The sequence below is a fragment of the Castor canadensis genome, chromosome 1 (genome assembly GCF_047511655.1).
Source record: "Castor canadensis chromosome 1, mCasCan1.hap1v2, whole genome shotgun sequence".
In the NCBI taxonomy this organism is placed as follows: domain Eukaryota; kingdom Metazoa; phylum Chordata; class Mammalia; order Rodentia; family Castoridae; genus Castor; species Castor canadensis.
This window is the reverse complement of record NC_133386.1, coordinates 160,722,987-160,737,270: the sequence shown is the minus strand read 5'-3', so window position 1 is coordinate 160,737,270 and position 14,284 is coordinate 160,722,987. Positions and strand designations below refer to the sequence as shown.

General features: G+C 35.2%; 1 protein-coding gene across 6 annotated transcripts in view; it reads right to left on the bottom strand.

The window, feature by feature from the left end:
• The window catches only part of Gas2 (growth arrest specific 2), a 118,551-nt gene that overhangs the window by 17,475 nt on the left and 86,792 nt on the right, over positions 1 to 14,284 (bottom strand). The window contains exon 7 of one of the 6 annotated variants that reach the window (XM_074042988.1): positions 1 to 14,284. This exon is cut by the window's left edge and continues 15,859 nt beyond it. The exons of the other annotated variants lie outside the window; for them this stretch is intronic. Within the exon in view, the coding sequence (XP_073899089.1) occupies positions 14,273 to 14,284 (12 nt within the window). The 3' untranslated portion in view covers positions 1 to 14,272. 6 annotated transcript variants of the gene reach the window in all.

Sequence of the window (14,284 nt, the reverse complement as noted above, 5' to 3'; positions counted from 1 at the left end):
AGCACCAACATTCACTCATCAGTGACAAGTTTAACCTGAATTTCCTAATAATTTACTGCCAAGTCAGCTAAACACTGTAAATGTGCTTGTCTGTTTTAGTGGATTCATATACTGATCCATCCCTATCTTGCTAATAGAAATGTCACCACTGTTTGGGGTGTGAAGCCATCATCTTATCTTGGGGGGTGGTAAAGTTGGCAATAAGTGTTACACCAATTCTGTTTCTTCATTCTATTGTCTTAAATGTTCTCTTTTCTTTGTTCCAAGATTTTAAGTATACCCAAAACTCTTTTCTACCACTTTGTGATTCGTGATAACATCTCGCCAGCTCATATAGCAAAGGCAAAGCAAACATTTTATAGTCAATGTTGAAGTCACACTAATGGTTTCCCTAATCTAAGATTCTCTTTTTGGTTTTTGCACATGTTATTATTAATACCACTATTTAATGGAAATGCACAGTCCATCTTGGCCCATAAATTCCTGAAAATCATTGCCAGTCTTGAAGACCTCAAGACTAAGATTTGCACGCTGAGATGTATCATGTATCTACACCTACCTGAAAGTGATCTTTAAAGTATGACATCAGACCTAAAATTTTTGCTTCTCTCTCTTTGCCTAGTTTCCATTTAGACAATGACTCTTCTCATCTATGCCTTTCCTAGAGCTTTGCACACTTTTACAGGAACTCCATTATGTTATCTCTCAGTATCTTCACCATCTATCTATTCATTCTCGAATCTCAAACCCAACACCCTTTCTCCTCTGTCTTTCCCTTGCCCTATGAGGTCTTTGGAAGGGGATTTAATTTTACCTGCTCTATCTTTCTTTTCTTTTTATCTTGAGTCTATTTTATCTCTTATAGTAGCTATTTCTGCTTGAATTTCTTCAGCTTTGTAGTTTTGTTGTTACATATGGTCCTAATGTTATTTTTATTCCCCTCTGAAGTCCATTTTTATAGACTGCTTTTTCCAATTTTCTTTGATACTCTACAGAAAATCAGGACTTCCCTGCATGTATCATATTTTAAGTTTTGCTTTATTGTACATAATTTTAATCATCTCCCATATATCTGTATCAAGCTTGTTCTGATAAAGGTTTTCAAAGGATGCTATAGAAGCATACTAGGAAGACTTTCAGCCTAGTCTTTGAGAGGAAAGGGTTCTTGAAAATGTTTTTTGGAGGAAATTATCTGCATCTCAAAGAAAAGCAGAATTTGGGGGGTGAAAAGAGGTGGAAAGGTATTCCAGTCTGAAGGAAAAGCACGCACAGAACAGAAATGTAAAGCAGTAAGGGCTGTACATAACATGGAATATTTTACTATTAATGCAGCTAGAATGTGAGAGGGATAGGGAAAGCCTGTTAGGAGACAGGGCTGTTGAAGTAAACGCTGAACACATGGAAGGTGATTTCAAATGTTTCTCTATGTACTGAGGTTAGGGATGGGTCCCTGATACACTTTAACCAAAGGGTTATCATGACTACCTTACTATTACACAAGGAATCCTCAGCAGACCCACAGAGAGGTCAAGACTTGAAACAAGAAATGTTAAAACAAAAACTTTCACAGACTCTAAGAAAGAGGTGAAAGTGGCTGAGATAGAACAACTTGATCTTTCTGCTTCACATTCAACTTCAAGCAACTGCATAACTTATCTATTCCATCTGCTGATCTTTAGTTAGCCTCATAGAAGACAGTATAAAATTAGGAGCATTACAATATAACCCATATTCTGAAATCTCTTTCCAGTCCTGGTTTATGGTATCCTAGGTTTTGAAAGGCTTTGTACTTGAAGATGAGCTAGAAGAAATTTGAATCGAGAATGAAGGAAGGTTTGAGGAATGTCTCAGAGCATATAGCTTTGAGCAAAGGAACGTTAGAACAGATTAAAAACAAGATGGATAAGCCAAAAGAACAAACAGCTAAATCCTTATCAAACCTAACAGGCTTTAATTTATCTCAAATCACTTCCATATTTTCCTGCTCCCATCACTCAGGATAAGATACTTATTCTTTTTCTTTAATAAACATTTACTTCCATTTGACCTCTCTTTTCAGCATCTTTGGATATACTGTTGCAAGGCCAAACTTGCCCTTTCCTGGACTATATTTAGTACACACATTCTAGATTTTTAAAAAGATGTCCCAAATACAACTTTTCGGTTGTCTTCCCTTATATGCCTACTTTGAAAAAGTATCAGCTAAACAATATTATTTCCTGTTTCTTGAATGTTATCATTTTTCTTTCCCAAACAGAATACACCCTTCCTGATACATATAGTTATTTGGACTCTACTTAAGTCATAGGTATTTACATACCCACCAGTGCCCAAATCAGATGTCACTTCTCCTTTCAAATCATTCCCTCATAAATTTTAGCAAATCTTTGATAACTATTTATTTATTTGCCTTATGTCTTAAAGAAGGATAAAGAAGAAAAAATACTTATTGTAGGAAGGAGGTCTTACCCTAACATTTTATCTTCCATAATTCCAACATAAATATTTAGTAAGAAACTATTATCTAATAGATAATGCACTGACCACAGAGCTTACCACACAGAATAAATTTAATAGTTCCCTGCCTTCATGGAGCTTAACAGTGTATTATGTAAACTGACCTTGAACAAATAAATATAAGTGTGACTAATCCCATCAAATTTATGTTTCCTTCTTCCTAGAATGTACCACTGATACACAAGTGAGGATTGTGCCATCATCTCTGATGTGAGGTAGAAAGAGTGGGTAGGATATGCATAACCCACTTAACACAAGAGAAATTGAGGCACAGAAATAAAACTGACTCACCAAATATTTCATCTATTTACAGTGACTTCTATTTCATCCATTTACAGTGAGAGCCATGCTATATACACCAAGTTAGAAAACCACTTTGGTATAAAAAATATTATATAATAAACCTTCACTCTAAATTTCCTCTATTTTATAACTCTGCTAATTAATTTTCAGAGAATGCATAAAGTGATGATACAGGTGCTTGTATTTTAAATCTAGGGGTCATGATGTTGCCAGGTAAAAAAACAAATACTGATTAACTGTGGACTAGCAATACTCTGTAAAAGCATCTCCAACAAGTTAGTGTCAATACCAATTAAAAATAACAGTTAATAAGACCCTGTAGCTTTCCTTTATCATAATAATGATCACTATATACATATATAATTTTTCCACCATGAATCTTATTTATTTTGGAAAAAGATAATAGGTAACCACCATCACTTCCCTAGCAGGAAATATCTGGTACATATCAGGAATTCAAATATTTATTAAACCAATAATTATTGAGCGATCACTAATTGTAAGACATGGTGCCAAAGACTTTAAATGAAACATTTCATTTAAATTTTATATTAAATTTAAGAAGTAGTACAATTACCATCTTTAGTTTAAGGTTGAAGGAAATGAAAGTTAGTTAGAGATGCGAATTTATTTAATTGCAACATTTAGTAAGTCAGAGCAGTAAACAGCCACCAAGTAAAGTACATACATGATTACAAAATGGTGGCTGCAAGCTGGAACCATTCTGTCTGAGTTTGTGATGGAAAGATAATGGAAAGGATGAGTGATAGTCATGGCTTCCCTTCAGACATCTCCGTATGGCTTGTTGGCCAGGAGAGCCATATAGCTATCCAGATGGATGGAAAGTTGAGAAAGTAAGTTTTTATATTTCCCTATCTGTAGCATAGAGGCCAAACAGAGAGGAGATTGAAGATAGCAGCCTAGTCAGTGACATTACTGAGATTCTAACTCAGTCCACTTAATTACATGACATTCCCTCTCCCAGACTGATGAATAAGTGCATAAATGAATGGTTTGATTTTATTTTTTAGCAATTCACTGTGCATCATACAATATATGTCCCTGATTATTACTAACAAGCCCTAGACTAACTAAAATATAAAAATTGCTATTTAACTATAATTATCACAGTATGATTTTATTGTCAGTGGTTTGTACATATAAACCAGTGATTTATAAATGTGTATTTAACATTTTCTGGGGACACTTTTGTTCCTTATGACTGGGGACAAGGGTGTGTGTGTCACAGTGTCATCTAGCAGGTAAATGCAAGGATTATTGTGAAAACTCCTGTGTAACACAGAACACCATAAATCACCAACAAGAAAATGTCTTTCCAATATGTCTGCAGTGCTGAGATTTTAAACCCTATTCTGTCTCATATGACTATTCATATGAAGAAGTTGAAATGTATGGAAACTTTGCCAGTAAATGGAAAATAAGTCACATTTTAATCATTTTCCCAGTTTCAACTATAATTTCTTGTTTTGCTTTTGGGCTGTAAGAGTAATTATCATGAAAGACTCATAAAATAATATTTTGCTATTAGAATAATGACAGTAAAACTAGAGATATTATGGATACATTCCTTTTTCTCATAGAGCACAGACTTGAGAAAATGTATGTTATTCCACGTTGCAGAGGCACCTTGACATCTTAAAGACAAGCCTCATGACCAACAAGAAACCAGTAAATTATTCCAGACAGATAGACTATACTCAATACCTAAAAGGGAAGGTGAATAAATACATTCCCACAGAGAGATCCTAACACTATTTAACATCTGTTTCAAAAAGAGTAACACCAAGCTGTTTGCCAACCTTGTCAATCTGTCAATTGACATAACAAAATTGCAGTTATCAGGTTTACTCGCTAGGTGGCAGCAGTACACAGTGCGTGGGTTTGTCCCTGCACAAAAATTTAATGCTGCATTGTTTAAATTCTATTTAAAAAGAAGTAAACATGCTCCCCTTAACATTTCTCAGGAGTGCCTCGTATTTATTTTACTGGGCTCAAAAGCATTATGCTGTTTTGTTTTCAGAATAAATCTACTTTTCACTCCTGAGTTATTCATTTCTCTGTGTGAAAATAAATGCCTGTATGCATATATACATACCCACAAATGATGTAGCTATGATTATATGTATATGTACATATATTGTATATGATATTGTGCATAATCGTATAATATATTGACATGAAATTTGTAATGATGGTGAACAGAATACAGTAGTAACAACATTAGTTACTCTGTATTGAGCACTTTATCTCATGTAATGCTCTTAAGAGCCTTATGGGGAAGGTGTTTGTTTTTTCTCTTTGAAATTTTATTATCAAGGATCAGTTATTGTACAACTTGTCAGGGCCATATAGTGTAATGAATTATAGAGTTAGGATTCATGGCATACATTTCAGAAATTCCTAAGGCTTATAAGATTTTGAGATAACTAATCTCATTAATTTCTATTCTCTCTCACCAAACATAGATAAATGTATTACACCAGTCAAAAAAAAAAGCTTCATAGTGGCAAGTAAAAATATTTTGCACGGGAAAACAAAATTGATTACTGAGATTAGTATGGAAATAAAAAAAATCCATAAAACCCCAAATACTAAGTACTTCTGGAGAAGGTTATGAGTGTATGTTTGGCACTGAAGGAGATAAGAGTTTGTGGCTTAACATTGACCATATCCTATTCATTGTATGTGCTACTTTTGTGGTTGATTTTCTGACCTCAGTGGCAGAAGCAGGTGTCTATTTTTGCCTATTTCTATGAAGAGTACTGTTGTACAAGGTCAAACATTCAGAGAAGTTAGTGGCAGATGCAGTTAAATTTTTTTGTCCTCATTATTAGCTTTTAAAATCCTAGCAAATGTTCAAGATGTACCTTTAGATGTGGTTTATTAATTTATTAATACTAATCCTAAATTGCTATTACTAAACTCAAATCCTGCTGACAGTATACAAGTGGTAACTTTTTGCTGTGTGAATAGTGGATAAATGCTTATTTATCCATGAACAACTAGGTGAACAGACATGGGGTAACTTGTTAAGCAATGGGATACATGGCTAATCTTATTGGTTAATCTTCAGAAACCCACTTCAAAGCATTCTTAGTAATTTCTACTAGTATTGCCATTGATCTAGTTAAGATGAGGTTCGTTTTCACAATTTTTAACTCAACAATATATAAATGCAGATCTGCTTTCAGAAATGAAAGTCTGGCATTCTTTGTGATTGTTTTAACAGAACAATGAGATATATTTAGATCATTTTAAGCTATTCAGAGGTGGCTACCTCAAAAGCAGTGTCTGTCTTTGGAAAAACAGAACTGTAAGATCTGTTTTGGCAGTGTTTTGGTTTTGGTTTGCTTTAGCTTTTAACCAAACTTCTCCATGGAAAACTAAGTCCTTCTGAAGGACTTATGAAAACCATATGATTGCACTCCTTTTGGTCAGAATCAATTCCAGATCAGCACAAAAAGTTCAGACAGCATTATTATGAAAGTAATTCCTGAATTTGCTAAAAGGTTGATATCTTCCAGAGTTTTAAAACCATTTCCCCCGTTAAAGTAAAGCCAACTCTGTTAAAAAGTTTTTTCATTGTTCACTTTCCTATAGACTTGTCATCCTGAAATAAGACAATTCTCTCTCTGACAACTCTCTGTGTGAAGGTGACATATCATCCAGTGTTTTGGGGGTGTGGTACTGGGGACTGAACTGAGGGCCTTGCACTTGCTAGGCAAGTGCTCTACCACTTGAGCCAAGCTTCCAGACCCTCCCCCCTTTTGTTAGCTTTAGTGTATTTTTCAGATAGGGTTTCCCCCAATGGCCTTAGGATAACATCCTCCTAGCTTTGCCTTTCACATAGCTGGGATTGCAGATATGTACCACCATACCTAGCTTTCATCCAGTACTTTAAATGGTAGAGCACTCAGAGTAAAAAGCCTAAGTACAACAGATGTTGTAATGAAAGTAAATAAAAGTAAAGGTGGAGATTCATTTAGAAAACAGCACCCAAAGAAGCTTATAATCTATACATATTGTCAACAGACAGTGTGGAGGTGACTGGGGCATTCCCTGACTTCTAAGACACCAGCAAAGTCCTTTACTCAATGCATATATTATTGTGTTCTAGATATAATATTGTTCTTGAATATTAAGCATTTGGTGATTCAGTGCCATCTGGTACTTCCTGGTCAAGCACAGCTCTGATACAGTAAGGATGTGTCAGGAGCAAGGAAGCACAATTTCTGATGGCGCAGTGTGTCACAGTGAATCAGAGAGGCTTGGTATAAGTGTCAGAGGACAAACTATCCTTTACCCATGATGAATAGAAAAAGCGAAGGTGGTAGGGTACAAAATGTGCAGTGGATGTACTTTTTGAGTACTGTGGAGATTTTTGTTGTTGTTTTACTTTTTTTTTTTTCTTTTCCCTTGGCAATGATATGAAGTGTAGGCTGGGCTTGAATGACAAAAACACCAAACAAGCTGTCCTTGGCATGCAGAATCAATGGAGATACAGCACTTAGAGTGTTATAAAGGAGCTGTGAGGTTTTCTTCTTATTTCCCTTTTGTCCACCACAAGCAAAGGATGTCCTTGAAGTTAAACCATAGGGTTCTATTGTGTCAGGTTTACTACAGCCTCTGTGTCCATGTGAGATGACACAAAGAGGTCTTTAAATTAATCCACGTGACCTCTGTCCTTACAGTTAGGGGCAACAGCAAGTTTAGAAAATCAGGGAGAAGGAGTGATAAGAGTGATGCCTTACATGGTATTAGAAGATGGAAGACACACAGAGGAACTAGACCACTTATGAGAACATGTTTGTAGAACTGCATTTGATTCTGAGATCCACACTGAAGGGGAAACCTAGGCAACTTGGAACACATACAGTGAGTGTGGCCAGGATGGTGAGGATCCTAGCAAACTTTGATTGTGGGGGAAGGACTGAGTGAACTCCTTAGAGAAATAACCTGTTACTTACAGTATAAGCAAACTCTATACTATGCTTGGTTCTTTATGTACAGCAATCTGGAAGGCAGTTACCCCTTTAACTATTTTATAGATAAGAAAACTTAGAGTCCCAGATCAGTGACTTGTCAGACACTATATGATGCAGCTGGGGAGGTTGGTTGGTGATGAGGAATGTAAACTATTTGAGCTTGAAAGTACAGAGGGCATTAACAATTCAAAGTTTTTTGTGTTGCAGCTGACAATAAAGACCCTTTAAATGATATGATGTTCCCAAATTGGCATTATAATAGAGAATACAAGCCCAGATCAGCAGGGTCTTAACTTTATTAAGCATTCAAACAGTGCTTCCCAGCTGACTAGCAACTAAAGGATCCTTTTATTTTATTTTGGAGTTAAATATCATATTTTGCTAAAATTAGAATGATGATAATGATGATGGTAGCATTCACCCTTAATAAGAGGCTACTATGTACATTTGTGGGCTACTATCCTCTTTAGTTTTCACAACAAATATGCCATAGATAATACTCTTCTTTAAATGAGGGAACTCATTCTCACAGTAGTTGTATAACTTGCTTAAATTGACAAAGTAGTACCAGAGTTCCATTTTACATTTTATTCCAAAATCTGCATTATATTTGCATAATCATGTTAAAAGAATTTCTCATTAGGAAATAACTTAGTCACTATTCTAACTGATCAAAAATATATATGCTATGAAGAATGTCAATAGATTTGCGTAAAGAAGCAACTATTATAATAATTTGACCTAAAGCCAAATGATTTTGTGAGCCCATGTACCCTGGTCATTTGGCAAATATACAAGTTTCATTGTAATTTCTGAGATACTGAAATTAATCTATGTATCCATATTTCTACAAGCACAAGATTAGGGGTTATGGATAATCCAAGGGGAGAACTATTTTATTAAGTTATTATAAAAATGATTTTGGACAATATCATATTTTGGGACTTTATAATATATTACATTGAGTTAAATAGTAAACATCAAGGTTTGTTACTCACATATCTTTAGCTCAAAGCTCAGATAAACTATTATAATTTGCTTTTCATTAAAGTACCTAATGAAAAATTTATGAGTTGTTAAAGAGGTTACTAATCTCTTCCTATAGAAACAAAGGCAATGCAACCATGCAAGAGTAATGAGCACTGAGCTTTTTTTCTCTGAGATAGAAAAATTAGAAAAGAGAAATGATAGATGGCCCTTGCTAGAAATTTTAATTAAACCTGTGAATGAAAATTTTTGAATAAGACTGAATGGCAGCTGAACATGACCTGCTGCAATAGCAGAGGTGGGGACATGTGCCAGGAAGTATTCAGTGCAAGCAGCCATAATATCCTTGCATTTCATTTAATCTAGCTCTCTACAAGGCCCAATTCTGAAGGACCTTGGAGGAGACACTCCCCACCTTAGAGAACAGCTCAGAATACAAAGCATCTGCTTTTGGTTGCTTAGTGACACTAAAGTGTCTACCACAGGATGTCTTCAGTGTTTGGAGGCTTTCTGCCCCTTGTTTGTCAAAGGAAAGCATATACTGTCACTCTGCCCTTCTGGTTTTGCTTCAGTAATTAAGCAAGACTCCATCTGTAATCTGTGTAAGAACTATTATTAAGAATACTAGATGTCCATGCAAACATTATAATGTATGTTCCCCTCCTAAATTGCCTGCTTTACCAGAAAGGCACATAGGAGATGTGTCATTTCTAAATCATACCTCCACATATTCCTTTACCATGCTTTGTCTTGTCTTTTGAGATAAGAGAAAGAGCTCAGATTTAATATAACATAAACACAGTTCAATCTTGACTCCATCACTTACACGTTTTCTGCCTCTAGTGTGATCTATTTCTCTGGTTCTCAAATGTGAGTCTACTGAGCTTGGGGAGCATGTTATAAGATAAAATGCCCTTATATTCAGGGTGCTTTGAAAAATAATCAGGTATTAAATAGACATGAGCTTCTGTGACTATTTTTTTTTTATTTCTCAACCATACTTACTCCGTTACTATACTGTTTGAAAGCTAAAGAGATTGATGACTGATTGAATTTAAACTTGAGTCCAGGTTAGAATTAAGCTGCCTGTAAGTCAATACATTTTCCCATAAACTCATGCTATTTCTTATTAGAATCATCCTTGACTTACATGTCTCCTATCAATATTCCCCAAAATATCAAAATGAAACAAAAAACACTACTCTAAAGAACATACTGCGTTAATATTAGTAACATATCCCTTCAATTTTTATTATGAATTATAGAATCAAAGTTTTAAATTCAAAGACCAACTAATGTTTGCTGTCCTGCCAAGTGTTCATTTGAAGTACCTAATTACTGTGATGTGCATTGAGGTCTCCTGATAAGGACTTAAGTCAGATTTTAGTACCTCCTCTCTTCCTCCCAAGCTGCAGAAATTTTAGTTGGGCATGAAAGCTACTTCATCTCCTATGAAACTAGATGTGAGTACATGTTTAGGTTACAATTAATGAAATGTAAGCAGAAGAGGCAAGTGACAGCTTCCAGGAACTTTCCTGAAGTGACACATGTGCTTTTCATCCTTCCCTCAGTCTTTCTGCCTGAGACAGAGCTACCATAGACTGAAATGTGTCTGAGATCCATCACTAGCAATGGCAGAACATTGAGAGTAAGGAACTGAATCACTGAGGACTTTGAGGATCAGTGTCATCAAACCAGCCCTAGACTTTCATGTTGGAGAAATAAAACTTTCATCTTCCTTAAGTCACTGTTGCTTCATTTATCTGTTTAAGCCAATCCTGATCCTAACTAATGAAATTACTTTTCCACATCTTTCTTTCCAGAGTGCCTCAACTTTCAAAAATATATAAGGTGCCTACCTTATATTTCAAAAATACTTGTTTTTTATTTTAATTCAATCTATTTTACAAATAATTATGAAGCAGTTCAGTAAATATGCCAGGGAATATGTGAAAACTGCACTGCACTGGGAAGAGAGCAGTGAGCTACTTCACTATAACCTGTATCCTGAATGTCTGTAACAATAAAGAAGGGAAGAAAACACAACAAGATTATTTGCAACATCATGAATGAGAGGTTTGGGGAAATTGGGCTGAGCATCTTTAACAGAGAAGCATGATTTAACAGTGGCCCACCTCAAGGAAAGATTTCTTGGAGAACAGACCATTAAAAGTGATGGACTTTTTTTTAAAGTGATAGATTAAAAAAAAAAGGATGTTAGGCAAAGGGCAGAGAGGGGAGGTAGATTCCAGAAAGAGGAACTCTCTTTCCAAAGGCCTTTCAGCAGCAAACAGCACAATGGGTTAAAAGAAGAAAGGTCCAATAGAGCTAGAGTCTGGCAAAGAACCACAGATACTGGAATAGAGGTCATCACAGCCTTCATATCCTCACTGTGTTCTCTACTGTCTCCTTGTCATCTTTCAACTGGGGATATGGGCACAAAATGACAGCAATGACTAGGGAGCATAAATAAAAAAATTTCAGGACTCATTTTTCAGAATTTTCTTGTGGGTTTGGATAAAGTATTTAAACCCACGCCACAGAATCAAAGTATTCCCTGCCTTCTGAAACACTGAAGTGAAATAAAACTGTTAATGGAATCATTGTTTTACCCTGGTTTATATAAGAATGAACAGGCCAAACCAAAATATGCAAGTCATCCCCCTCAACAGGGGACTTCTTGTTCCCTGTTTCCAATCCTACTCATTTACAAAAAATAAATAAACATATTTCTCCTCTTCTATAAAAGGTATCTTCCCAGAATTTTTTCTTGTTTCCTACATGAAGAAATATGAATGTGTTTCACAAAACAACTATGTATATACACAATTTTACCACCCTCCATGGTACTGAGCAAAGACCTGAGAAAAGCCTATGAATAACAATAAATAAATATGGAGAGCATGTTAATTTTAAATTTAATTTCTACTCACAGACTGAAAACTGGATATTTACGTCATAGGTATGCAAACCTAAATTGGTCCCATTTCCCACAATTGCTGAAATATAAGCTAAAAATATCTGCTACATTGCTCCTCACATAAGCCCAGCTTTGCACTTGTTCTTCCTGTCATGCATGAATTGCTTTTCCTGCTCTTCAAGGCTGATCCTTTCTCAGCACTTCGGTTTCATTTCAAACACCACCTGCTAGCTGGTGGAATGGCTCAAGTGGTAGAGATGCATGAGGCCCTGAGATTAAACTATAGTACCACCCAAAAAAAAAAAAAAAACTGATGTGATCAAATATCTTGCTTAGGGAGGCCATCCTTTAGAGTTCTGCTGAAAATTTCACCTCCTGAACCAATGAATCCTTGTTGCACCAAATATTTCCTGCTAATATTTATCAGAATCCAAAATTAACTTGTATATTTGCTTACTTGGAAATGAATCCATTTTGTACTATAAAGAGTTTCTCTTAAAGGCCAGGACCTTGTCTTATTACAACTCAGTTCCCAAGAGCTGAGAAGAATTTGTGAAATATCTGCTGAATGAAAGAATAAACAGTCTTCTAAAAAATGAATACCATAATTCATATTGCAGATGACTTGAAGAGATTTTAAATAACTTGATCAAGGCTATGCAGCAAATTCAGAGCAAAATTACTTGACCTCAAAAATTCTTCTTAACTAGATTTTTTTCTGTGAAAAGTAATATGTATTCAGAAATCATTATATTCAGAATTCTAGTTTCTACTTTTCTTCTTCCCTGTACAGATCACATCTGTCCTCAAAACATGACAATTTGAGTATCTCTTCTCCAAAATTCTTGGGACCAGCAAAATTTCAGATTTAAGGGCTTTTTAAAAAGCTCTGAGACCTTACCAGTTGAGAATTCATAATCTAAAAAATTGAAATGCTCCAAAATCTGGTGCTAAAAAAGTTTTGGATTTGAGAGCATTTCAAATTTTGGACTTTCAGATTAGAAATGTTCAAATGAAATTCTAATTTTCTAACCTTTTTCCATTCTCTTTGCTAAGATTTTAATGATCATATCATACAATTGGAATAGCCTCTTAATTGAGAGCACTGCCTGTAGTTTCTTCTACTCCAAGTTATTCCTTATGAAAAACTTGGCCAGATTAATTGACCCAATTTTCAATTGAGTATCCTCAGGTTAAAATGTCAAGTTTTTGGCTTTACATGTAAGGACTCCCACACTTGTTTCCAACCTATCTCCTTCCTATGGTCTGAGTATACTTGGTATCCTCCAAAATTAATTGGAGTTCAGTCCTCATTATAAATTATTAAAAGTATAGATAACATGACTGTGATGCTTAGAGATGGAGGCTTTTGGGAAGTGATTAGAATAAAATAAAGTCATCAGATGGCCCCCATGATTGAATAGTGTTGTCTAAAAGAAAAGAGGGAGAGACCAGAAGAAACCCTTATGTACTTCCTATTTCCATGTGATGCTCTGTGCCACCTTGGGACTCTGCTATGAAGAAAGCCATTTCCAGATATGGCCCCTCAACCTTGGACTCAAGAATTATGAGTGAAAACAAGTCTGCTTTCTTTATAATGTATTTTGTGTTATTGTGTTATCAACAACAGAAAACAAGTACATTGATATTGTTCTGTATCTCAATTCTCTACACAATCTCCACCAAACCAGCTCACTTATTATTCAAATGGTCCTTGAGCTCTTCCTATTTCTCTGCCACATATACCTTATTATCATGTAAAATTGCTCTCCTGCATTCAAATCCATCATCTTTTAGGACACTGTTGAATTTCTACCTTCACTTTGAAAGCTTCCCACATAAATCCAATACACTGACTCTCTGTCTAAATTCATTTGAGTCTCATTCCAAATGGGTTGTTAAGGTCTACCTATGACTCCTATTCAGCAGGAGAGTACTTATTGTCTGACATTATTTTGCATGCTTTCACCATATAAATCAATCATCACAGACTATTGATAAGCTTGTACACTCATATTTGTTTTATGGCTCAGTATTTAACAACTATAAAACCTACAAATCTTACTCAAGAGAATATTTAAGGTTTAGATGTCTTTTCTTTTTCTTTAATTTCTGTATAGCTGAGTTAACCTGTGAGAGAAATTTATTAATCTGAACTGTTTCTTGTTGGAATCCTAGATGTGTTTTCTTTTACTTTTTCTGGTCCTCATAAAATGATAATAAAATAGTTATGATGTGCCAGCTACACAAGAGCACCAAAGGAGACAGTACTGTAGAAACTAGGATAAAACACTGTCCACATACATCAGGGTGTCATATACAAAGACACAATGGTCAATGTTACACTTTATCATTGGAACCAGTAAGTTAGTAACATCACTTGATTCATATCATGAAAATGTAGGCAGGATTAGAGAAGAAGAGTGAGGCTCATTAGGGAGCTATTACCTGAATTATTGTACTTATTGAATCCCTGTATACACATCAGCATATTCTTGTGGTCTCTGTCTTCTATGACTTATAATCCATAACTTAACTTTCATAGCTTTAC